Raw genomic sequence first — 25,130 nt, 5'->3', positions numbered from 1 at the left:
CTGTCGCTATGCTTCGTTGAAGTCCTACCTCAACGGCAGGCCTATTGTAATCATGTGGGGGTGCCAGGTGTCTGCTACTGCAGGCAAGAACATTGCTGTAAGTAAGAATGTGCTCAAGTAACCCATTTATTGAATCACCACAGACGGTTAGTTGCTGTGAAGAAATATTTCGAACAAAGGACCACCTGCTAAAAGGGTTCCAGCTAAGGGATCAGGTTGCCACCAGTGCAGAGCTTGTTCAGCAAACACAGAGGGAAGATGCAAGTGTTTCTGTATGCACCACGATACAAACACATTTGCCCAGCATCAAAGGGTACAGCAAAGAAAAAAAAAACACAGACACACTGACATTCTACAGGAAATAACTGGACTGGTGAAGGACTAGTGTCAGAAAAAAGGACCGTCAGGGAAGAAAAAGGTCATATTGATGTCAATTCAGAGATCAGTCATGTTTAGGGCTCCTACTTGTTCGAAGGCGATTGGCCTTATTCATAAATCTGTCGAAAAGACTGCTGGAAACGAAGAGTTGTATACAAGCATCCTTAGACAGCAACTTTCCTCATTGATCCGAAAGCCAAGTGGATACGACACAATGGAGCACCATGTCATAAGGATGTGGCTCAGCGGTTTAAAACATTGAAACTTCAGGTCCATAGCCATGAAACTGTCTGGATCTTCATCCCATTGAGAATGTGTGGTCAGTCCTCAGTGTTTTCCAAAATGAAAAAAAAAAAAAAAGACATATTACACTAATAAAAATGGGACCCCATCAGGCTGGGATGTAGCTAAGATGTTCTCCAGTACACCAGATCGAATTGTACAAATCTTAAAAAAGAACCGTCAGCACAGTGAATATGGATGCTTTGCATAAACTTTATGTAATTCACCAAAAAGCCTTTAGAACTTGTGAAATTGTTATCATTGGGCTTAAGTAAAGATACACTTGACATAGACATCTAGCAACAAGAACGCAGCAAAGTTTGTGAAAAACAAAACTGTCAGTCTCAAATCTTTTTACAACTATTGTGCTATAAAGCATTTCCCTTCAATATTGTGAGCATAAATCTTTGGTTTCTCCTCATTTTCTGAGGCTTTAATGCTAATTTACCTGATAGTTGAAGTCACTGGATTCTCTCAGACCGTCAACGTTAAGAAGGCACTTCCATACTCTCCCTCGCAGACTTGGAGGAATGCCCATCCTGATAAACCGTTCAATCTGAAACCGACAGCAAGCCCAAGTACCGACCATCTTAGATAATTAACGGACACGTTTTCACCGTTTGTTTACTAGATAAGACTAACCTGACTCCTGCAGATGAAGCTGGCTCCATTCCAGTAGCTGAGCAGTTCACACAGCTCCTTCACCCTCACCGAGCTCAGCTGGGGGTAGCTGACACAGAAAATATGTTTAATTAGGGTTAGGGTCATCACTGTCTATCCATTCATGCACTGCAAAAAGAGATCTAAAAATTAGTTAAATTTTCTTGAAATTAATGTATTTGCCCTTGATTTGAGCAGGTAAATAAGATTATTTGCCAATGGAATGAGTATTTTTACCCCTAAAATAAGATAATTAGATATATTGCACTTGAAATAAAATGATGGAAATGAATTGTTCCTATTTTAAGTGCAAAAATCTTATTCCATTGGCAAATAGTCCTATTTACCTGCTCAAATCAAGGAAAAATACATTCATTTCAAGAAAAAAATTCTTATTTTTAGGTCTATTTTTGCAATGTGTATTTTATTTTTATTGGAGATCAGGTCATGGAGTTAAACTCTTATGAGAAAAAAACGTTCATCTCTTTCAAAATGGAAACTCTCCAGCTGATTCTGGTCATGCAGTTATTCAGTAATTTTACATTAGGGTGGTTTTATCAGCAAGTCACCACAGGTTCCTCTAAAATCTTCATTTTAATTTTTTTTCCCAGTTGTTTCAAGGTGGATTTGCTGGTGTGCCCCAGATTTTGACGAGCATAATTCATGGTTCTATCAATCACAGCAAGTCCCCCTCGTCTCGTAGCAGCCCCAGACCATCACACTACCATCACCAATTCATACTATGGGTTGTTGTTCTTTTTCCCTGAAGCGTTAGTTTTACACCCAAAGTGACAGGATATCCACAGGATATTTTCTCTCAAAGATTTCAGGAATCTGCTGCTTTTCTCATTGAGCTTTAGCCCAGTACAAGCAGTCAACCATTGCAGACCTTGGTGTTAAAGTGGATACCGATCTTAAATTTGACAACCAGATTACAGCAGTTGTAAAGATAAGCTTTTTTTAATGTAAGGCAGTTCGCCAAATTAAAGCACATTCTTTCCAAAGAACATCTAGACAAGTAACTACTCGGCTGGATTTCTGTAATGCACTTCATGTGGGTGTTAGTGGGTCCTGCGTTTCCCAACTCCATTGAGTGCAAAATGATGCGACACGTCTTTTGCCTGGCACTCAAATATGAGCACCAACCACAGGCCAACAGGCCTGTAGTTTTGGATAATGGTGGCTTGATTACGGTACATCCCAAAGTTTTAGAAAGCACTGCATAACTGGTTCCACATTTATAAATGTCAGTGACTGTCCTTCTCATCTGGTCTTTAATTTCTTCAGATTGGGCTATGATGCACTACTTCTTGACAAGACCTTTTTCTGCCTGATCCAGGCGGTCAGACAGGTTCTGTTTAAGGGGTTTTATGATTCTACAGCTTTGGTAGTCATCTGGTGAAGGCAAGTGACTCGGGTGTCCAGAAATTGTGATGAATTACATTTAATTCATAAATAAGGGAAGTTCTGTCCTGAACAAAGAAATGTATATTATTATACATGATTTTCAAACACGATCAGGTTGGTTTGGATAGTAGGCCTATTTTCCCTTAGTAACCAAATGATTGTCCTTTAATCGGGTTACATTTGTCACATATAAATATCCGTTTCATAATCTCAGACATTTAAGTTTGAAAGACACACACAAAAGAGCCAAATCAAGAGGTCTGTACAGGCAAACTTTTTTTTTTTGTAGAAATATTTGAAAAACATTTCATTCATCCCGTCAACTTACAGAAAAACAAAAATAAAAATCTTTGACCCTAAAGGCCATGGCAGCAGTTCGTTTTATGGAGCCGGACCGGTGTTAATTAAATCAAACCTGTGGCGCACCTGTAATCGTTGCATCTGTGGTGAAGTTTTTGCTCCTTTCTGTTGGTGAAAGCAAAGCCGAATTCATCAAAACGTGAACTCTCACTGCGCCTTTTACTTGTTGAGCTTCTCCTGCTGGCGCTGCTGCTGCTTCTTCTTCTCCTCATTTTTAAAAAATATCAACAAAACAACTTATAGCGAAAGCGTGATTTAGGAAATCGATTTAAAACGGCTCGCTTTGTCCTACAACTGTCAGGCTCAACGGTCGCCTTGGGAACGCCCCTAACCTTACGTCATCGAAGCGCCAATTATTCAGATAAAATGGACCACGTTGGCAAAATAGTGGTTAAAATAATAGAAAAAAAATATTATAAGACAGATATCTAGTTGTTTGTCAACTGAAAATATCCGATGTGAATAATTAAGGACTTTTTATTCCGTTTTTTTTTTTTTTTTTTTTTTTTTTTGGCGGATCAACTCCTTATTGGTCAGCCGGCAAAATGACCGGGCTAAAACTGAAGCCGAGCGGCGAGAGAGGAGTCGCCAGACTGCACGAGCCCATTTTTTTCTGCGCCGCTCTCCAAGCCGGCTGGGAAATGGTGCAGACCCACAGCAATTCTAAACATCAAAAAAGCTGGTGTGACTTGTGTACATTTAATAAAGTGATTCAATTACGTTTTGATTTTTTTTAAATTAAATATTAAATGCATTTTAGAAGCCATAATGTTTAAGTAGAAAAAATATTCCACAATTTTCTTTCTGAAATATTTATTTGCTTGTATATCTGTAAATATGAAGAAAAAAACAGTATTTCTTTTTCAAGTGACAAAATATATAAGGAACAGAAAAGTGAGAAATACAATTCGGCCACCTTGTTAAAGAAGTGTGCGTATGTGTTTTAAAGGCATGTTTAGAACAACTTTTCTGGGAGTTAAATAACTTGGTGACGAATTAGTGGTTTATCTAGCTTGTACACATGAATTAGACATATACATGCCAAATAAATCTAGAAACTATGTTCTGCCATACAAGACATGAAGTTTGATCAAAATGTACATGAACATTAAACCATTTATAAAGATTTTCCGTCATAACCACGACCAACAAAAGTCACATCCATTGCCAGCAGAGGATGAATAAAGAAAGATTTAATGAGACCCATCACATTGTTTTAACACAATTCTGTTGGGGCGGCACTATTCCGTGATTTTTGATGTGACAATACAGGTTTTGACGCTGGGTAAAGGGCTTAACGGGAAGAGGCTTCATTGTGATTTCATTTGGGAATTGGCGCGGGTCTCCACTTTGTATATTGTCTGGTAGCCATCGTCCCAGGCATACAGCTGTTTGTCTCCAGGGTGATAGTGGATGCTGCTGTGGGTGGTGTAGCGTTTTGGGAAGAACATCACAGGACTCTCGTTGCTGCACGGTGACAAGACAGACAAGATAAAACGTTTAACCACTTTGCTTTATATCAGTACATCGGTCAAATGTCCATTGTTTGTAAATCTGATGTTTATAGAAAGCTACAGCCTGTACTCTCAGATTGTGCTACAATGCTAACCTGTGGATGGTGTCATGGATGTCATACAGACACTGGATGGTGGAGCGTCCTCCATAGCGCGTGTTGTAGACCACGTAAAGCGTCCCACACATCAGGAAGGCCCCCTCGGCGTCCCGGCTTCTACACTGTGTGTCCCAGGTGTACTCCACTGCTAAACTTACTGGTAAAAACAACAACAAAAATTGTCTAAATGATGTCCACCAAGCATCGGAGGTTTTTTTCTTATGAATGCAGCCCTGTACAAACCCGTGCTTCTGCCACCCCCCAAGTAATTAAACTGATTTGACAATTGGGATAGAATATAGTGCTGTCCCGCACAAAGCATGCAAACTACTCTTCTTCTTATTAGCACCAAGCACATGTATAAAAGCAGTAGAAAACATGTTCAGAGTACAGTTTACAGATAATTTATATGTTTTTTTTCATCTGGTGCTCATGAACCCCCTCTCTAATGTCACCATACAGGCTATATGAAGGTTTATGCCCTGAATGATGGTCGGGTAATAAAGCATTTGGTCCCCTGCTGGTTCTTTTCGGTTTGCTCAGTTTGGAAAGACTCAAAATTTGATTGTGGATTCATTTTAAAGCAGAGAGACAGTACAGCACTGTAAAGACAATACATCACATAACAGTAGCCTACAAAGTTGGTTTGGATGTCGTTGAATAAAAAATTGTTTATCCTCCTTTATCAAAGCCTTATTTTGAAACCTATCGGCAGGCACAGCCATGGGACATTTCCTGTAGCTGGTCACCAGGTTTTCATGAGGAATATTATTTTAGTACTATCTACAGAAACTCTTATTTCTTTATGGCTCATGACTGCTGCTGACCAACTGGAAGCTCCCTCATAGGGGGAGCTGTGACTGATGGTCATTTTGTCTATTTTCCTTTTCCCACCAGTCACTCCAGCAGCTTTCCCCTCCTAGGTGATGTTCTTGGGGTCCATTCCAACCTTGTGCGGATCTACTATTTTTTTTCCACATGCCCTTTGATAGCTCTAGGTTCTGGTTTATGGTCCATGGGGAAGGAGAGGTAGGAAGGAAACTGATTTTGTGGACCGGTGCACTTTATTCACATAACAATTCAAGGTTAGTAGTATCTACCAAAGATAAAAGGGACTGATTTGTGTGCAGCATGAGCACATAGCTAATCTGAGGTTATCTTGCTAGGTCCAATGAGATGATATTTTCTGTCAATTGGTGCCACAGAAATAAACTGAGTATAATTAGAAGTTGAGCAGAGTCTTGGTAAAAGGTTTTACGGTACTTGATTTCAAGTATAAGTGAGGTTCTTTGCGAAGGGTGGGTCCTATCATGAATTAAGTATTAAACCCTTTCAACAGTCGAAGGTTGTCACTACCTTTGTCTACTTTGGTGATGACCAGGTTTCCTCCGTACTCAGGATCCGCGTGGATAACCCACAGGCCAAGCTCATCTACAGCCATGTCAAGAAAAGTGTTGGGATTTAGGCTGTAGACGGGAAGATGACCGGCTCCAGGAAGAAGCATGCTATCCACCACAGTGCCATTCAGCAAATCCACCTTTAAATGTGACAAGATATAAACTGAATACAACAGTTGTGATAGCAACAAAGAAAATGTAGCCTGAGTTTTTCTTTTTTGTGTGTGACAGATTATCCATCAATCCATCCACTATCTTATATGAGGTGTAGAGGGTGACGGTTCTGAAAGGAGAACTCAGACATTCCTCTTGCCTGTAGAACTTGAGGTTTTCATGGCATACCCATTGCAGAAGGGATTTATAGTGCATCCTGCTAATTCTGGGTCTACCTTGTGATCTGTTCCTGGTGCACCATGTCAGGAAAACCTCCAAGTGGAGACATTCAGAACTCATCTTAATTGGAGGTACAGCTACTTTCCCCTTTCAGCCGCTTCTAGTTAGGATCCTGACCTCTTAACCATGTGTGAGGGTTGGAATTTGACGAGGTATGTAAACTGGGAGCTTTCCCTTTGAGCTCAACTGTCTTTTCATTATTACTGAATAGAACAGCCTTTTTTAACTCTTCCACTTGAGGAAAATAGCTGAACTGAAAATGGCATTATGCTGTCTTATGAATGCCTGTGCTCCTGCCACCCTGAGGAATAAAAAACCCAAAACAAAACAAAAGTTTCATACATCCTCTTTGTGTGAACTGGCTGTAGCAAGTACAATTTCCTCAAAAACACCCAGAGTTTCCTGAGAAAAATTAACTTCGGTGGAACAAAATAGTTTATTTTGGCACTGTGTCCTCCCTGACCTCAGCTAACACACTGAGACAAAGGAAAGATCAACGGACTCCCTCCCTGATGACTATAACTCCTTAAAATGGGCAGACCTCAGGCCAACAGCTGCTCTGCAGTTCAACAGATCGTTGGTGTGGAAATCACTTTCAGGCTGGTAAACTATGCAGCTAGAAACCGTTCTTGAAAACTGAATATAAACGAACAGTTCCTCTCCACCCCGTTTTCTCTTTCTGTTCTTGATAGAGTTCGACAGAGAAATGCATGAATGACTGATCGGGTTAATCTTCTGTCACAAACCTTCAGTATTTCATTGGTTGTATCTGCCTTATGGCAGTACAGGAATCCATTGTAAACCACATGGCCTGTGCCCTGCCAGGAAAAAGGCAGCTGCACCTCGTTTGCTGGCGGTGTGGAAGTCTTTGTGAAGCTCTTTAGAGATTTGTACTCCAGTACGGTGTTGTTACGGAATCCACTGAACAGGTACACCTGAAAGAGAAAGATGAGGAAGAAGCACGTAAGAGTAAAATTAATGGAGAAAAAAAATTGTCGTGCATGGGCAAATAAAAACCGAAGGCTCTCATTTATAAATAAAGGCAATCCTACTTTGTTCTTATTTTTCTCGATGAGCTGATTTTGACTTTAAAACCAGTAACATCACAAAACATTTACCCCAGTGATCTTAAAATGAGGCGTAAACAGAGAAGCTGATACGGCTAACTTATAACAAACAGACATATCCAGCACAGAAAACCAGTTGTATGTGATGGGTGGTTTGTACTGAAACTCTAATTTCGATTGCAATGCAAATTGTATCAATCAGTCAATAAAGATTGATTGATTGATTGATTGATTGATTGATTGATTGATTGATTGGAATTAACAAACACAGATCAGCAGGATTCTAATACATTCTAATGTAAGATTTTCATGGTGATCCAATCAGCGATTCAGAGCTCTTAGTCGAAATCGAGATATGAATTTACACAAAACACAAGTCCTCACTTTTAACTATAGTGCCGCCCCCCAATTTGTTTTTAAATAAAAATAAAGATGAATATAATAAAGTGGGATAGCAAATCAATGAAAAATAAATCAATAAATCATTTATTTGACACAAGATACTGGTAAAGAAAAAATAAAATATGTATAGAAACATAAACAAAATATGAATTTACATAAGGTATGTAATGTACAGTGATCAAGATTTATATATGGAACCTTCAGACAAATTATATGGATACAGATGGATGGATGGATGGATGGATGGATGGATGGATGGATGGATGGATGGATGGATGGATGGATGGATGGGTACAACAGATACAACATTTAGGGACAGGAAAAGTTCCTGCTATAAGTATTCTTCATACCACATTTTCTTTTATAATGCTGATCTGGATGATGTGGAAATTAATTAAATGAAGTTCATCTGCAGGAACCCTTTGATCAATACTTGTATCATTTAAGAGTTTTTATTTCCCTGACAAAATGTGGGGTAACTTTTTTATTTTGTGACATTTTCAGGAAAATAATTTGTTTTTCATGATGGCAACTTCAAGGAGGTCACTGAAAACTAAGCTGAGTAGGGAGGATAACAATACTAAACCCAATACCAAAATTGTCTTGATTGCAATTGGATTGAATTAAAATCAAAGGAGCTCCTCAGTGAGCATTTCAGACCTTACAGACCTTATTTGATCCCTCAGAGGGGTCCTTGAACCAGCATCCATTTGGATCTCCAGCCTTCTTCACAATCTTAAGAGACTTGACTTGACTCAGAGCCGTGCTGCAGTCTGGATATGTTACATGAGACAAATAAAAACATGTCCTTACAAAAAAAAGTGACATATTTGTGTATCTCTGTTCAACTTGGATTTCTGGGATTTGTCTATGCAAACGCTGCGTACCATTTTCCACATTGATCTTGGCCTTCTTTTTCAGCTGCTCCAGTTCTACTGCTTTTATCTGCTGCTCTAGCAGTGCTTCTTCCATCTCGATGTCAGACTGAGTGGGAATTTTGTTCTCTAAATACTCCAGCTCTCTCTCCACCCGATCAACACGCACAGAGACACCGTCCACCTGGCTCTTTACCTCTGATCTAAAGAGCAAAACACAGGCAAACATTATTACATGCATTTTTTAGTTAGCAGCACCAGTTCAATCGTTTGAATCTCTGAATGCTTTGGAAATATTCAGGCAGTCCTACCTCAAAATGTTCAGCGTGGACAGATAGCCTCTGATTTCAGAGGAGAGGTCATAGGTTTTCTGGGTGGCACTAATTGTGTTTTGCTCACACAGACTCAGACGCTCCTGATTTTATACACACAGTTGAAACAACAAAAATGCAAGTAAAATGTTTATTTTTAATCATAAAACACTATTTAGTTCATTTTGGCTTCTTTATCATTGAAAGTTTATCTCTAAATATACGTATCAGCTAATAGGACATTGCAGTGCCATTAATTCATCAGCTGAGTTTTTATGCAGACATTTTATTGCATTTCTCATTACACCTTTATATATATCCAGAAAACACAAATTGAGATGACATATTTCAATTCAGGTTATTTATATTGCTTCAGTTTACAGCATGTTTTCTCAAGGCACTTTACAAAGTAAGTTCTGTATAATCATCCAGGCAAGTTGCTTGAAACGTTCTCTATCTAAGGAAACCCAGCAGACTGCATCGACTTGCAGCCTTCAGCAGACAGTCGCTTGCATTGCATCGTTGACTTTGCAGCAATCCCTCATGCCGAGCATGCATGTGGCAACAGTGGAGAGAAAACTCCACTTTAACAGGAAGACACCTCCACCAGAACCAGGCTCGGTGTGAATGGCCATCTGCCACGGCGACTGAGGGTTTGAGAAGACAGAGCAGAAGACACACAAAAAGAACGCGTCTACTCTAATCCGGGAGTGAAAGGTTAATGGCAGACCAGCACCATAAGTCTAGGAAACAAACACAGCTAAGCAGACAGGCTCTGAGACAGTTTCCAGGTTCAGATAATGAACATATAGGTGTCATAAAATATAAAATGTAAAATATTTATTTTACTTCGAGGCCATGACAGTAGCACACAAATTGTTTTAAATACATAAATCAAACCGAGAAGCATGCAAAAATTGTAAATATAATAAAAGCAGTTTACTGTGGGATGCACTTGTTTAACAGTTGTTTAAAAAACATTTAATAGTGTTTAGGTGCAAACGGCCGTTGAGTTATTTCTCCTTTTTGCTTTGGCCAAATATTTGCTGAAGTAATATTCCATGTAAAAGGAAGAGATAATATGGTCTTTTGAGCCAAATCTAAGAACATATTCAAAGCAGTAGGAAATACTTTGGTCACTTTGTTACTCAACCTTGCTCAATCAGTTTAATCACTGCACTGACTTCAAAACGCTGCTTCTTACTTTCAATTCCCCTTCCAACTTTGCAACTACACACTACTTTCAGTTTTTGTGCAACATCGATTTTCTCTTGACTTTTAAATCAATTCTTAAATCATGTCTTTTCAAGCTTGCCTATGAATGGTATTTTTGAAATATTGATCACTGGTCAACCTATAATTGATAGGTTACTGCCTTCACTCACTGGTCAATGGGAGAGGGAGAAAAAGAATGCACCAAAGAAGTCTCACTGGACCCGTTAAATCTCCAGAAGTGTAATTTCTCTTTAATTCTTGCATTTTTGTTTATATTCATTGTAATATAGTGTCCTCCAGTGTCTTAAAACACAGCTTTAAATACATTTTATTATTATAAGTGACTCGCCTTTTACTCCATTCTCACGAACAACTAAAACATGTTCATAATTAAAAATAGAAAAGGACTTTTTCAGACTTAGATTTTTTTCGCATACAGCAAGCTGTATTTTTCCGTCCATAAAAAATAAACAGTTGCAAGACATTCTATGCTGGCTCATCCAGATTCCAGTAACAGGAGGACCTAATAAAAAACAGACAGTTGAACAGATGCCAAAACATTGCAACCAGATGATCTGAAAGTGGTGGCATTATAAACATACACAAACTCTTTAAAATCAATGACAAATTGATGAGGAGCAATGAACTTACCTCCATCTGAACAAGCCTTCTCTCCAGGTACTGGATTATGAAGGCATCTTGGGAGGAACCTTGGCTCTGGACGCCGCCCAAAGTCAGAAACAGAGATAAGAGAAACAGCCAAGCCATCTTCCTTGTTATTTCTTCACTGCGTGTCTCAACTCCGAAAACCTTCTTAAAAAAACTTGAGACTGCTGTGACGTCTTCAGAGTTTTTCTTTCCAGAAATGAGCTGTAAAGGCAATAAGATCCTTCCGAAAGTTTCCAGAATGCTCAAACAAAACAAGACAAAACAAAAAAGAGCTGGCTAAATGCTAAGAGAAAGGCAGTTTAGATACACTTTATGACATTCCTCCTGTACTAAGAGCAGTTCTTGATTCCTTGCCTGGCTGATTTCCTTCTCTTCCTGCTGTTGACTTTCAGCTTATGGACTTTCTGGCTCTGTTCAGTTGTGGGATCCAAGTTTCCCTCGCCCACAGTCCCTCCCAATCTCCCTCTCTCTGCGTGCCTCTTTCACTCTCCTCCTCGCTGAGTTTTGTGCATTTGTGGCGTGAAAGAGGATGCCAATAGAGGAGGGGAAAAAAGACAGAGTGAGCAAGAAATAACCGAACCTTTCTGATCCATTTACCGTTCTTTTTGGAACGGGAATACTCCCTGGATGGTTTATCTTCAGTTTCTCACACATGCTGGACCTCAAATGTTGTTAGCCAAAGACATTAAATTATATTTGCCAATAAAAATTACATAAAAAAGAGATCTTCCACAGCTTCAAATGTGTGCCACTATCTTGATGCATAAAATTGGCAAGGCCATCTTGTAAATCTTTTTCCACCAATTTCCACCAAAACTATAATGTTGAAACATGCTGATATGATGTATTTTTATCTGTTTTATTACACATCTGACAATAGTGATTATTATTTATTGTAATAGTTGTTGTTCCAGACCCTTTAAAGGGTGGAAATTGATACTTAAAATACAGAGAAGTTCAATAAAAACTTGAAACTGAAGCCAGATTGCGAAAATTAGAAGGAATGGACTCTGTTTATAGGGTTATTTCAGCCTGGCTGCTGCTTCTTCTGAACCCGATAATGGTCTCTTTGATTTAGATCCAAAATGTGTCAATGCCTTTGTAGATAAATGCAAGCTAGCTGCTGTTAAAGAAAAAAAAAATCAGTCTGGTGAGTTTCACAGCTGGCTGACACCGTTTCCTGTGTTGTCTTGATGGCAGGCAACATCTGGTCGCCTTCTCTGGTGCACAGACGTGGTTGTGAATGAAACAGGGCGCTTAGGATAGAGTGGATGTGAAAAAGCAAGTATAAAAGAAGAAAGAAGTGACAGCAAACTCACAAAGCTACATGTATTTTTTTCAGTTCATCCTCATTTCAAATCTCAAATAAAATATTTTGTCATCAATGCATATCATGTTGCTACCACTAGCTGGGGCTATATCACAAAAGAACTACCACACTGGCCAACTAGGACCACCCTGAGATGTAATTGCTTTCTCCACAACAAGTAGCAGGGTCTAATAATAGGTAAAGATTTGTTTCACTGCATTTTCAATTCAAAAGCTGGTAGTCTAATAGCATAAGTCTCATCTAAATGTATAAAAAACTATTGTTAATAATAATAAAACACAATATATCTTAATACACTATTATTGAGTTATTAGGATAGGCTTTACTAAACTAAAAATAGCCATCTAAAAGACTCTAAATAAAATAGAGATTGTTCATTTGACTAGAGCACACTAAAAATAATAACTAAAAAAGTATCTCAAAAGTTTATTTTATTTTTCTGGCATTTGAGCAAATGGAAGTAGTTTGGGGGTTCCTTTTGACCTAAAACTGCTTTAAAAAAAGTTTTTGTCGGATTTAAAGTCAGGCTGTCAGAAAAAAACCTGTGATGTGTCTTTTTATGCAGAATAAAATATGCTGCATGAAAACTATATTTTAGTTATACTTAAAAAGACACAAGCAACAATTTCAGTCACACATTCTAAATTCTATCATAGGTTCCTATAACAAATATAAGCACAGACAAACTATGTAATTCTCAATAACAAAATAACTCTATTAAAAAAGATTAAAATTTGAACAGAAATTCAATATTAAGTTTGAGTCTGGGGCATTGTTTGAAACTATTACATATGTGGGTGTCAGATCTTTCTATGCCCTCACACACAGGTTTTTTTTTTATGCAGAGACACACAACTAACCCTCACAGCCAAATGGCAATGAATAGTTTTTCCTTTATTCACACTTTCATTATATTTGTCGCTTCTTGTCTGTAACGACAGCACAGATGTGGACATAAACACACAAAAACTGTGCAAAGCCACTAAATCTAACACGGTGAGCACCTGTCATGGGTTTATTTTATTCAGAAAATAAATCCATTCTGATCCTTCACATCTCTATAAATATCAGAGCTGAACTTTCGATCTTGTTTTAGATGATCAGATTACTCTCACCGCTACACATTTACATGTATGTAGACACACACACTACATACATAAACACAGAATGAGATGTAACCTCATGAAATATTCAGGACGGTTTACAGAGGAGTGCTATAAAATATCCATGGAGTCGCAGCAGGAGATGTTACTGAGCTCACATCCATGAGCGACAGCAGGAATCCCAGGAGCAGCAAACGCGGCATCGAATGCATAAATGACAGTATGTTTGATAGACATTGTTGAATTTATTACAATGTAATTCATTTTTTAGTTATTTTACACGCACTAGTGCAAGGGTCTGTTTGATCTTGTGTACCTTTGTTTCTCTGCGTAATATTTTTGATGTGCAAATGTATGCATGTGTGTCAGAGGAACGTAAATGATCGCGTGCGTGTTTGTCACCAAGTATGTGTGAGAGTATGTGCGCTTGAATCAATGAGTCTTGGTGATTGAGTGAGTGATGCCAGCCTTCCGCCACCCCCTGTCTCTTGACCTTTCCCACCAGTCTTTGTGCTTGGTAGATGATGAGTTTTTAATGCCAGCCCAAGCAGACAGGCGCTATGTCAATATGGCTCACTCTGAAGAGCATGGACGTCAAACACAGGGGGAAAAAACATTAGTTCAATCAAAAATCAAAGTAAATATTTGCTTTTTTTCATGAGGAAATCGGAAAATTATAGCTACAATACAAAAAATACAATAGAGAGAGAGAGAGCTGTTTTTTTAAGGGTAGTGTCCACACTACAAGTATTACATCTAAACCCCACAACAAATCAGTGCTTCATAACCATGTACTTTTAACATAAGATAGGAAATTCCTTTATTGTACCTCATAAGTCTAACCTTTCAAGTATGAAATAGAAGTAAGAAAGGTAAGGATCCATGGAGGAAGAACTGGAAGACTGTTGGAAAAATGGTCAATATAACTACTTGTAAAACCTTCTTAGCTCATTTTCATTAGTCACACCCATCCCTGAATAGGGCACTCCTCAAATGACTTCAAATTACTAAATTCAGAACAGCTCAGGGCGCATGCGTCACGGCCATCTTGAGGTCGTACAAACAGAGTGGTAAAGCTTGAATAGTTGACTTGTATGAGTCAAATAGTGAACAGACCTGTCCTGAATATCACCTCAACAGATCAAATTATGGCAAGAATCCAACACCGCTGTGTTGATATCTGCCAGAGTGACTCTCGAAGATGATCTTGACCATATGGAGTTTTTTTCCATTGATTTTCCAAAAATCCCAAAGCACTGCTGAGAAATGTCCATTTTGTATATGAGCTTGTGACCAAGAGGAGTTTACTGTGGGAAACCTGACCAAAGACACCTATGTGATCTCTGCATTTCCCCGGTGATTAGGAACAAACATTTGAATGTACAGGTCTAAAACCGGTGACAGCAGCATCTGTGCAGGAGGGCTACGTTCTTTTTCTCAGCGGAATGAAAACAACATCATACAATTCATGACAGGTAAACTAGAGCTGTTAGTCGCGCGCGTGTGTGTGTATGTGTGAGGTGAGACCTGAGTGTCTAATTACAGCAGAAGGATTGACTTTGACACTTTAGAAAAGAAGCTGTTTTAAGTCGATTTCTTGCAGTAAGCCTTATAATAATTTAAAGCATAGGCCTATAGTAATACATATATATTTTATCTAAGTATCAGCTGTAATTCTACGCAGATTCAGCGAGTTTCTTCCTCATGTTTGATCCGTTGTGAGAGAAGACAGCTTCTCCTACCTTTCTACTAATACTACATTCTGTCAGCTCATTTTGAGGCCTCTACATTTCAACCAACATTCAAGCTGTTCTATGCTGGGTTTCTTGATTGAAGTATGAAGAAATTAACTCCTGGGATATTGTCATCTTCCAAAATCATTGGTATTGCGGTTGTTGCCATTCTAGCTTCTTGTCCGACCATCCGGGAAACCAGGGCTGTCTTCGGGCAAATGTGACGTCATCTGAGGAATGTCCTGTACCACCAGACACGTGGAATAAAAAAAAGCTCTGAAATAGAACCCGTCTGTGCTATTTAATAGATCAGAAATGAGAAATAAAGGCACAGATACCTCTCAGTCTAGAAAGAGTTACAAAGCCACTTCTAAGGCTTTGTAACGTCAAGGAACCAAAGTAAGAGCCATGGTCCAGGGAGGAAGAAAGTAATGGAAAATTAACCTTCCTCCAAGTGACTCCCCTACCAAAATTACACCCGTAGTGTGATGTTTTGGCCGGCCAGCTGAGAAAATTCTCTCACTCTCCTGTTGCAGCTCTGTAACCAGGATCATACTTTGCATCTGCTCTTGTCTGCCTCAGTGCAATCGTTCTTACTCGGTTTACCTGCTCCCCTGTCATTATACGCTTGCCTTCCACGGTTCACTGTGGCCAGAATATTAAAAGCCTTGATTTAGTTGCTGTCCAGCATTCCTTGCCAGTTTCTTGATCAAGTTTTTGTATTTTTGTATTTCTTTGTCTCCCTGTGTCCTTGTTCGGACATCTCACAAACTTCTGTTTTCTGGACACAGTCTGAACTGCTTTCCAACCACAACATTTTCCAAGCCAAGCCTTTTGGATCAGTTTGCCTGTCAAATATCAAACTGGCCTGGTGGACCTGCCTCAAACCTCAGCACCTCAGCTTCACCAGACTCCTGCACAGGTTTTTCCTGCCTGTATCAGACCTTAGTTTCAAGCAGCTTTTAGTTCCTATGCTCCACGTATCTGGAACAAACTTCCAGAAAACTGTAAAAGTGCTGAAAGCCTGAGTTCCTTTAAATCAAGATTAAAAACACATTTGTTTAGGATTGCCTTCGAGTGTTCTAGTTATACTGTTTTACTGAAACATCATTAGTTTATCTTTGAAGTCCAACTGTTTTTAATGTTTGCTTTAAGTTTGAATTCTCCCATGTTTTATTTTGTTTCTACATTTTATTCCAACTTGCTTTAATTCTGTTTTATTTTCCTATATTTTAATCATGTAAAGCACTTTGCATTGTCTTAGTACTGAAATTTGCTACACAAAAACATTTGCCTCGACTTGCCTTGCCTTGCCTTGATTTACTATCAAGTCTAGAATATCGGGTTCTCTGAGTTTTCTGGTACGCTACACAAAAGGGTTCAACAAATCATCCATGAGGTCACAAAAGAATCAAGAAGATCCAAAGCACTGCAAACCTATCTCACATTTTCCACACACACACATAAAAAGAAAGACCCCTTGATGATCTTCATGACTCATAAGAAATGACTCTGTGGACTAATGACACAAGCATTCAAGTACAGGTGACTTTATTCGTCTGCCTGGGTAGATTTGGTCTGCGGTCATGAGTCACCCACTCTCACACGTACATTTCAACAGAGACACCACAGACAATAAATAATTAAAATAAAGTATTAATACACAAAGCCGAAACTAGAAGTGGGTTACAAAAAGCAAATTCAGAAAAACCATAAGATTTAACATTATGATGGTCACTGATTAACTCATGCATTTGTTTTCTGGTAAATTAAACATTTTTTAACATTACATTATCATGAAGGTGATTTTAAAGAAAAATCTTCACTTCAGTTCTAATATTTTTGTGAATGACCCATGGCATATAGTCTTCACCACGGCCTCAGAATTTACCTCAAACCTGTGAGATCTGTTGGCCACCTCACCTTTCCTGTTACACGCTGAAACATCCTCTACAAACCAAAGCTCAGCTGGTTTTAAACAGTATATTTCACAATTACTTCTTGACCTTTCCTTTCTGCTCTACCTCGCTCTGTCACTACGTCTGTTTCTCTCAGACTCGGTGAGTCGCCAGGCTTCCTATGGCTCCTCTCTTTAAAATTTCATTAGCAGGATGCTCCCTGGTGCAACAGGCCAAGATGAATGCCATGTCAACCCCAGGTATTTAAATTAATTAGGGCTTAATACAAGTGCAAGTCATTGTTTGTTCCCAGCAGTATTTCTATTGTCAGAAACAGAAGTCTTGCTCTTCCATTCCTCAGAAATCGACCAATAAAGCCAACATTTACCATTGATCTGAGAGTTAAGATGCAATGTAGGAATGAAAATGACAAAGTTTGAAAGAATGTAATGAGAGCAAACAGAGGTATACAATAGGACTGATTTTTATTGTGAGAAACTGAGTACCAATTAATCATCTTGGAAAGACACAAACAGATAATCAACAGTGCTGTGATCAGTTGACTTTTGCCCTTGTGACATTTCTGACACACATAGAATGTTGAAGGTTGTTCACTGGAAAAGTATATTTTATTTGGTTAGTAACTACACACAACAGATTTTCAGACTAACCTGTAAAATGTTGCTAACCAATAAGCATGAATCCCAAAAGAGTGTTGTTGTTTTTTTAAAGTTTTTTTTTTCCATTTTACCTTCTGTAAACTGGATAAATTGAGGTTTTCTGCTTCTGGGTGAAAACTGTGAGGGAGAAACAGTTTATTAATTGATCTCAAATATATGACAATTTTATTTAAGGAACCATCTCCACATATGGTGTCCTGGATGAGTCCTTCCTTCTATATGCTTACACACACACACACACACACACACACACACACACACACACACACACACACACACACACACACACACACACACACACACACACACAACTAAACACAGGCTCTCTTCTAAAATATTTTTTTACAGGTGTCTCTCAAAAGATAGTAAAGCAATTTAAAAGTAGTTCCAGTTTTGATTTTTCCGTGTTAAAAATCTTTATTGGCATTACATAAATAAAACCAACGTGCATGACTTGCAGGCTCTTCGGTTTAGTAGTGAGGGCAAAGTCTATTTCAAGCTGTCTTTCTCAGAGAACTCTGCATGGGAAGCACTGCCATAGAGGGTACAGTTGACAAATGAACTGATATGATGGATAAGAATGTTTCCATCTGCTTTATTACGAACAAAGGGAATAGTTATTATTGCTTTAGTTACCAAGGCATGTTCAAGGTGGTTGAACATGTACTGAAGGATTTTGAATTCTATTCTGGATCTAACCAGCAGTCAGTGGCGCCGCTGTAAGACCGGGGTGATGTAATGAAATGAGGATTTTTTGGTAATAATGCGAGCAGCTGAATTTTGACCACTTATAGCTAATGGACGGATTTTTGAGGAAGGCCAAAGAGAAGTTACAATAATCAATGCGGGAGGCGACAAGGCTACAGACAAGAATTGATGCAAAGTGAGGGGAGAGGGAGAGACGAAGGCGATTAATGTTGCGTTGATGAAAATAGGCAGAATGGGTGATATTATTGATGTGGGTAAAGAACAGAGCGCTGTCAATGATGACACCCAGAATCTATAGAACCATCACGTGAAAGGGTGACACTGTCAGCTTTGGATAATATAGATTTGTCTCCTTTGAGGAGGATCTCAGTTTTTGTTTTCAGGAAGTTGTGGAAGTGAACAAAGTGAGAATTGGCTGACATGAAAGATAGCACCGGGTGTCAAAATGGATGTTGAATTTCCAGAAGATATTGCAGATGGGAAGAACGTAAATAATGAAAAGTAGGGGTCCCAGGCCAGAGTCCTGGGGCAGGTCGGTTGTGACAGTGGATGGATGAGAACAGTATGGTTAGAATGAAACCAGTCAAAGGGGGTGTGAGTGATGTCAGTAGATGCCAATGTATAATATATGTTCAGTATCTTGTTAACTTTTTTGTGTTTTCTGAAAAAAAAAAAACAGAAAAAATACTTTTTTTGTCCTGCTTGGGTTATTTTTGATTATTTTGTCTGGTAGTGCCCCTATGCTGTTCTGCCCTGGTCAGATTCCTCATCGCCTATATCCAAATCACAACTGTTTTCCAGTGATATAAACCAGTTCTGTAATATTAAATTATGTTCACCTTTGCAAAAGTATGAGTAGCAGTGACTGACTGCTGAATAACGTATAACATCACAGTTATGTGTATGAGAATGTTGCCTTTTAGGGTAAATAATGGAAGGGGTTTTCTCTGTGAAGTTGGCAAATTCTCTCCTTGATTTTCCTTTTGTAACCCTTAGTTTACTTGTCTCTATTTAAGAACCTACGCGCTAGATTATTGTTGATTCTAAGAAGGCTATTATTGCTTTCACACTTGTTTTCTCATATTTTTTGTGTTGCATGGGTGTGGGCCTCACCTCCAGTGACCTGGGAAAAGCTTCTTCCTGAATAGGAGGTTCAGCATCTTCACATTCTCTATATTTCCTACTACTTTGGTTTACCTTTAAATCCAGAATTTCTTTACATGTTAGTTTAAAAATACCAAAATCTCCCCATTGAATAACGTTTATTGATGTTATTTTTACAGTCATATTGAATAAATTAGAATATTGTTTGTTAATTTCGGTAAGTCAGTTCAGTAAGGTAAACAAATATATACATTAATACAAACGGATGATATTTTAAAGCCTTTATTATTGTTATTCATGATTTTCTTTCACCTCTAGCTAGTCAAAACACAGCATTTAGGATTAGAATATTGCATCAGACCAAAAAAAGCTAAATATTTCATGCAGAAATGGGGCCTTAATGAAAAGTATGTGTAACCCTAACCCTTAAAGGTGTTTTTTTTTCAAAAGGTACTTTTAATCTGACAAACAAGCCTCTTAGAAATGCATATTCTAATTTATTGAAAACGACTGCATTTTATTTTATCTTGGCACTCCTCAGTAAGCATTCAGATATGATTAAATCTAGCTGTTCTGTAAAGGTTCCGGCTCTAAGCTCTTATTTGCCCTGTTTCTATCAGCCACACACAGCTGTTTTCAATGAAGGAAAAACAACTAATAAATTATCTTTACACCAGTTGCCCAGCTCCACATGGCAACCAAGGTTAGCAACTAGTAAACACAAAGGTGCAAAAACGGGATATAACTCTGACTTATATTCAGTGGGTTGAAAGATGAATTTGCTAGTGTCTGATGGTTCTGTTAATTAGGGAATGTTTACTGGCAATTTGTTTTAGATAATGATATAACAGGATCCTCTGTATTGTTGCACTGTCTGTAAGTGGTCAACAAAATCAATTAATCCATATTCAAAGAATAAACTCACAATGCGGTAAGTCAAAGAAGGTTCATGCTGATAATGAGAAGCAAAGGCATACAAGCGACTGGCAGGAAATTAAACATATGGATGATTCATTTGATGTTCGTCTAAACCAAAAGACATTAATAATTTCTTTTTTTTGTAAGTCCAAAAGTAAAGCACACAAAGCAAGCAAATGACAGCCAAGCATCTGCTCCAAAGTTACAGAAGAGTGATGATGTTGTTTATTGAAAACCAAACTTAGACATCAGCACTTAAAACAATGCACATCCAAGACAATTGTAGTGACTGGAAAGTCTCAAGTTAGAATGTGGATTCATGGGGCGCGCTGGTGGCACAGTGGGCAGTGCGACCCATGTACAGAGGCCTTAGTCCTTTGATGCAGTCGACCCGGGTTCGACTCCGACTCGCGGTCCTTTGCTGCATGTCTCACCCCCCTTCCTGTCAGCCTACTGTGATTAAAAGCGAGCCACTAGAGCTGTGAAAAATCCCTAAAAGAAAAAAATGTGGATTCATACAGTGAATATCCAGCAGTGAGGAGGATAGGCTCCTTGCTATGATGTCTTAGAGCAATAGTTTGGATACCTAACAGACCACCAAACTATTTTGTCCACCCATTGATTGCCAATACCTGCATATCCAAGCAGGGTCACAGAGGGCTGGTGCCTATCTCAGGTGAGCATTGACTGAGAGGTGGGGTACACGGTAAACAGGACTCCAGTGCATTTCAGTGCAACAATTCACCATTAAAAAATTATAATTTTGATGATAAAAATGATAATCGGCCAATGATAATTTAGAGACCATGCTCCTCTGCTCGTTTGCCACGTCCAGTTCTGCACCTTGGTCTTTCTCCTTCCCTACACAACACATTCGGACCAGGACTTGAACCTAAGGCCTTCCATCTGCTTGTCAGTAGTGCTCTTACCACTGCATAAAACCGAGAATTTGGCTGCTTTAAGGCAGACTCCTACTCTCACTTTGATTGGCACATGTGTTCACAAGCCCTCCCATTAATCCAAACATCTGTGTCAATATAATATTTTATAACTTGCCTTGGAGTGGTTGTGAGAATTGTATAGTGGATGGAAGCAGCAAAAAGTCTCACTTGTCTCTATCTAGTTTGTCCGTTTTTGTGACAATTTAACAGCACCGAAGAGACCCAGCTCTGAATATGTTATTTCAAGGATGCCATCTGTCATGCCATTAAAACTCTTTATGTCAGTGTACAGTTTTCTCACAACATGTAGTTTGGCCTTTGATGGATGTGTGACCTGTCTATGATGGACTCTGCCTTCCCATTGGAGACTGGCACCATCATTTTCGGCTACTCTGTAATAATGAAGCTGAAATATGAGAGGGACAGATGAATTAATGATGGGCATTTTGCCCTAAAAGGTCCATTTGTGCTAACCCTACACATGCTGAATGGAAGAACATCTGTTCAACATATTTTTTTCAGAATGCATATGTTGTTTAAAAAAATCTGAAACACGTTCTGTAGTTCCAGATGTCAGGTTACTGTTCTAAATATGGCAGTGGCTCTATGTTTTATGGTGGCCTGCTTTCAAAAGCTTTTTTTTGTGTGGGAAAAGTGCAATTAAAATTACTTAATTCACTTTGAAAAATAGTGAGAAGGTCAATTGTGAATTATTTAGTACTGCAGAGATTTGTAGGTTTTGTGGTACTAAACCATGATTAAGCGTGCTCTTTAATACTCATGGGGAAACTGTCCTGAGAGGATACCATCATCAGACTCTAGTCAAAAAAAAGAAAATCCTGTTTAAAGGACTGTGATTATCTTAGCTATTTGCTCTGCTGAAAGAAAATGACCTTTATTAAAAAAAGAAAAAATAATTTCTCATGTCAGTGATGTCCTGTGCTGTTATTTGCATAGGTCTGTTCTCCCAAACATGAACTTTGGCATTTTCTACCTTAGTGAGAGGCCTTAAATCCAGCACTGTCTGGAGGATTTTTTTTTTTGCTTGCTGCATCATCCTTTTTTTGTCAAAGTGTGGTGCTAAAATTCCCAGATAATTTCCTAACATTTCTAAAAGAACACCTGGCTTCAGTGCTCACAAATTCTCACGCGATCAACCCCACAACTAATAACTTTAAAACTATTTTGCTCACTTCAGATATTAAGAATCTGGAGTAAGCAAAACAACTGTTTCCGTCACGTCTGGTCTTATCTCTTTTATTCGTTATCCACTTTAAGTTATAATGCATCTTCCAAGGTTGTTTTATTTCACAGTTCTCTAAATGTGAGAAAGCTTGAGGAAAAAAATACACCTTGAGCAGTCACCTCTCTGCAGCAGAGGTTCTAACAGCGCTGAGATTTCAGAAATGCGTTGGAAGTGAACAAGATTGTGTCAAACAACTGTTAAAGCTGGAGACATTTTGTGCTGTGAAGTAAACACATTCCTAGAGTGAAACAAAGGGGATGCCTCGTCCGAAATTGAAACAGTGACATACTTACTGATCAGATCATAAATGAGGAGAACGTGTAGAAGCAGAGAGATTTTGGATTTTCATTGGTGTTTAAACGACAGGTTTGAGAAAAGAATGGATCTCATCATCCTGGATGAAGTTCCTAAGTTGCCATAGAGACTAGGGAAGGAGAGTTAACACTGAATATGTGTGCAGTACTGTAGAAATGGTAAGGTCACAGCTCAACTCTACGAATTCACAAAAGCCATGTGTATCACATGAATAGCAACCCACAACCATGAGCTTTATTGGGTGACCTTTCCAGCTTTTTTGCTGAGTTGCAAATCACAGTGTTAACAATGAAATACCTTTCTGTCACAAAGAGAGGAGAAAAAAAGTTATTTTCACAGCTGGATCTAAATGGGAAGAGAGGAAGTCTGTCTTTTTCATGCTACTATGGAAGATGAGCCAAATCTTTCATTTAGGTCTGAGGGAAAATAAATAGGTTCCATTTGAGTTTTTAGAGTTCTACTTTAAGTAATTCAGTAAAAATAGGGTCTACTGTTAGACAACAAAAATATTAATGTAAATGAAAACCAGTCAAAGGGCATCAATCAATCAATCAATCAATCAATCAATCAATCAATCAATCAATCAATCAATCAATCAATCAATCAATCAATCAATCAATCAATCAATCAATCAATTATTTGAAAAGCCATTTCCACATTCACAATAATGGTGAGCATAGTGCAAAACAAAATCTGTATACAACCAAAAAATTACAGAGATGTAATAAAACCTAAAAACCAGGTTAAAATCCATAAAGCAGTAGCAAACAGTATTCAACAACAGCTTCAGCTTAGATTACAATGTTTTAAATTTAGCAATCATTAGGTGTATAATGAGATCTCGTTGTTTGGGAACTTGTGATATTAAAACATCATGGTATTTCTCGTTGAGGTGACCGTTAACTCGTGAGCACCAGCCAGTTGCTGTAAGGAGCTGTGATGGAAAATGTCCCACCTACTCTTAACTCATTTGGCTGACAACATTTTGGGCAAAGAGTGACAGACAATAAACAGAACGTAAAAAAATAAAAAACATCACCGTAGCCTACTGCTAACACTACCATAGTTAAAAAACACCGTCAGCACCACCACAGCTCTGTGCTTCAATCAGCAGCACAATTCTGAAAGGACAGACAAAACTGAAAAATAACTTTGCATCTTAGCTTCCACATGCATATATACGAGAGCTGCAGCAGTAACAAGAGACATGGGCATTTTTTGTTGCCATTTTTCTATTGTGACTTCTTGCATTTTGCTCACATAATGATCTCTATGTGGAGTGGTTGGGTAAAGCTGTTAAGATGCTGAAGGAGGCAGAAAGCATCACTACGACAACAGATGATGGCTGGATGTCTAGCGGTACGTTGAGCTTCATCACAACCACAGCACACACGATCAAACCCAACTGGGATTTCTTGAAAGTGTTCTTCAAACGTTGTGTCATTCTTGTGAACTCAATATCGATTCCTGTCTTGTCTTGTGAGTTAGACGTAATGTTGGTGCATAGTAATCACCAAACCCGCAAAAACAGAGAGCATCACAGAGTATGTTATATGAATAGAGAACCATATTACAGCTCTGAGAAATACAGGTGAGAGCAGGAAGAATGGGCTGATAGTGGTGGTGGTGGTGGTGGTATAAAACTTGCTGTCCACGTAACACAAGCTATGGCTTATACATTTGCAGAGTTTAAGAGATAATTAAAGTCTTTGAAGAAACTAAAATAATGAAAACAGCTGAGTCTCCTGACAATGTAATGAAAACATGTGCAAAGAAAAGAGGAGGTTGTACTAAGTCACACACAAGTAAAAGAAAAAAAATCCTTTGTGATATGTAAGAAAAGTGCCAGAAAAGGACACAATGCTAGATAATGTGTACAAAGGGTGTGGAGTAACTACTGCAAAAGTAACACACACAAGGAATTACTGTGCAGGGGGAAAAAAAAGGGAGTCAAGACGAAGTCAGAAAACTTGCGGAGGAACAAGAAGGAAACCAAGATCATATCTTCAAAGCTGAACACACACAGAATGAGAAACAACCAAACAGGGCAAAGATGAGAGGTATCATGGTGGATGCAGGGGCAGCATCCCACTTTGTGAAATACATCAGAAAGTTTCAACGTTTCA

General features: G+C 38.6%; 2 protein-coding genes across 2 annotated transcripts in view; both read right to left on the bottom strand.

Moving 5' to 3' along the window:
* The window catches only part of si:ch211-266k8.4 (rab GTPase-activating protein 1), a 70,042-nt gene extending 66,632 nt beyond the window's left edge, over nucleotides 1-3,410 (bottom strand). Inside the window, exons 1-3 of the mRNA XM_036124558.1 lie at nucleotides 3,154-3,410; nucleotides 1,303-1,390; nucleotides 1,109-1,216 (exon numbers count right to left, since the gene is read on the bottom strand). Of these exons, the coding sequence (XP_035980451.1) occupies nucleotides 1,109-1,216; nucleotides 1,303-1,390; nucleotides 3,154-3,299 (342 nt within the window). The 5' untranslated portion in view covers nucleotides 3,300-3,410. The remainder of the gene's footprint in view (nucleotides 1-1,108; nucleotides 1,217-1,302; nucleotides 1,391-3,153) is intronic.
* An 850-nt stretch (nucleotides 3,411-4,260) lies between these two features.
* On the bottom strand, nucleotides 4,261-11,513 carry olfml1 (olfactomedin-like 1). Its single transcript, XM_012867647.3, has 8 exons — nucleotides 11,011-11,513; nucleotides 9,145-9,248; nucleotides 8,846-9,036; nucleotides 8,628-8,731; nucleotides 7,236-7,424; nucleotides 6,056-6,236; nucleotides 4,697-4,856; nucleotides 4,261-4,554 (listed from the first exon to the last, which is right to left on the bottom strand). Exons 1-8 carry the CDS (start codon nucleotides 11,125-11,127, stop codon nucleotides 4,398-4,400), a joined length of 1,203 nt encoding a protein of 400 aa, XP_012723101.2. The 5' UTR covers nucleotides 11,128-11,513; the 3' UTR covers nucleotides 4,261-4,397.
* Nucleotides 11,514-25,130: the final 13,617 nt, after the last annotated feature.

Source organism: Fundulus heteroclitus, chromosome 2, assembly GCF_011125445.2.
Source record: "Fundulus heteroclitus isolate FHET01 chromosome 2, MU-UCD_Fhet_4.1, whole genome shotgun sequence".
Taxonomy (NCBI): Eukaryota; Metazoa; Chordata; class Actinopteri; order Cyprinodontiformes; family Fundulidae; genus Fundulus; species Fundulus heteroclitus.
Note: the sequence above shows the minus strand (reverse complement) of the source record. Positions and strands in the feature narration are given on the sequence as shown.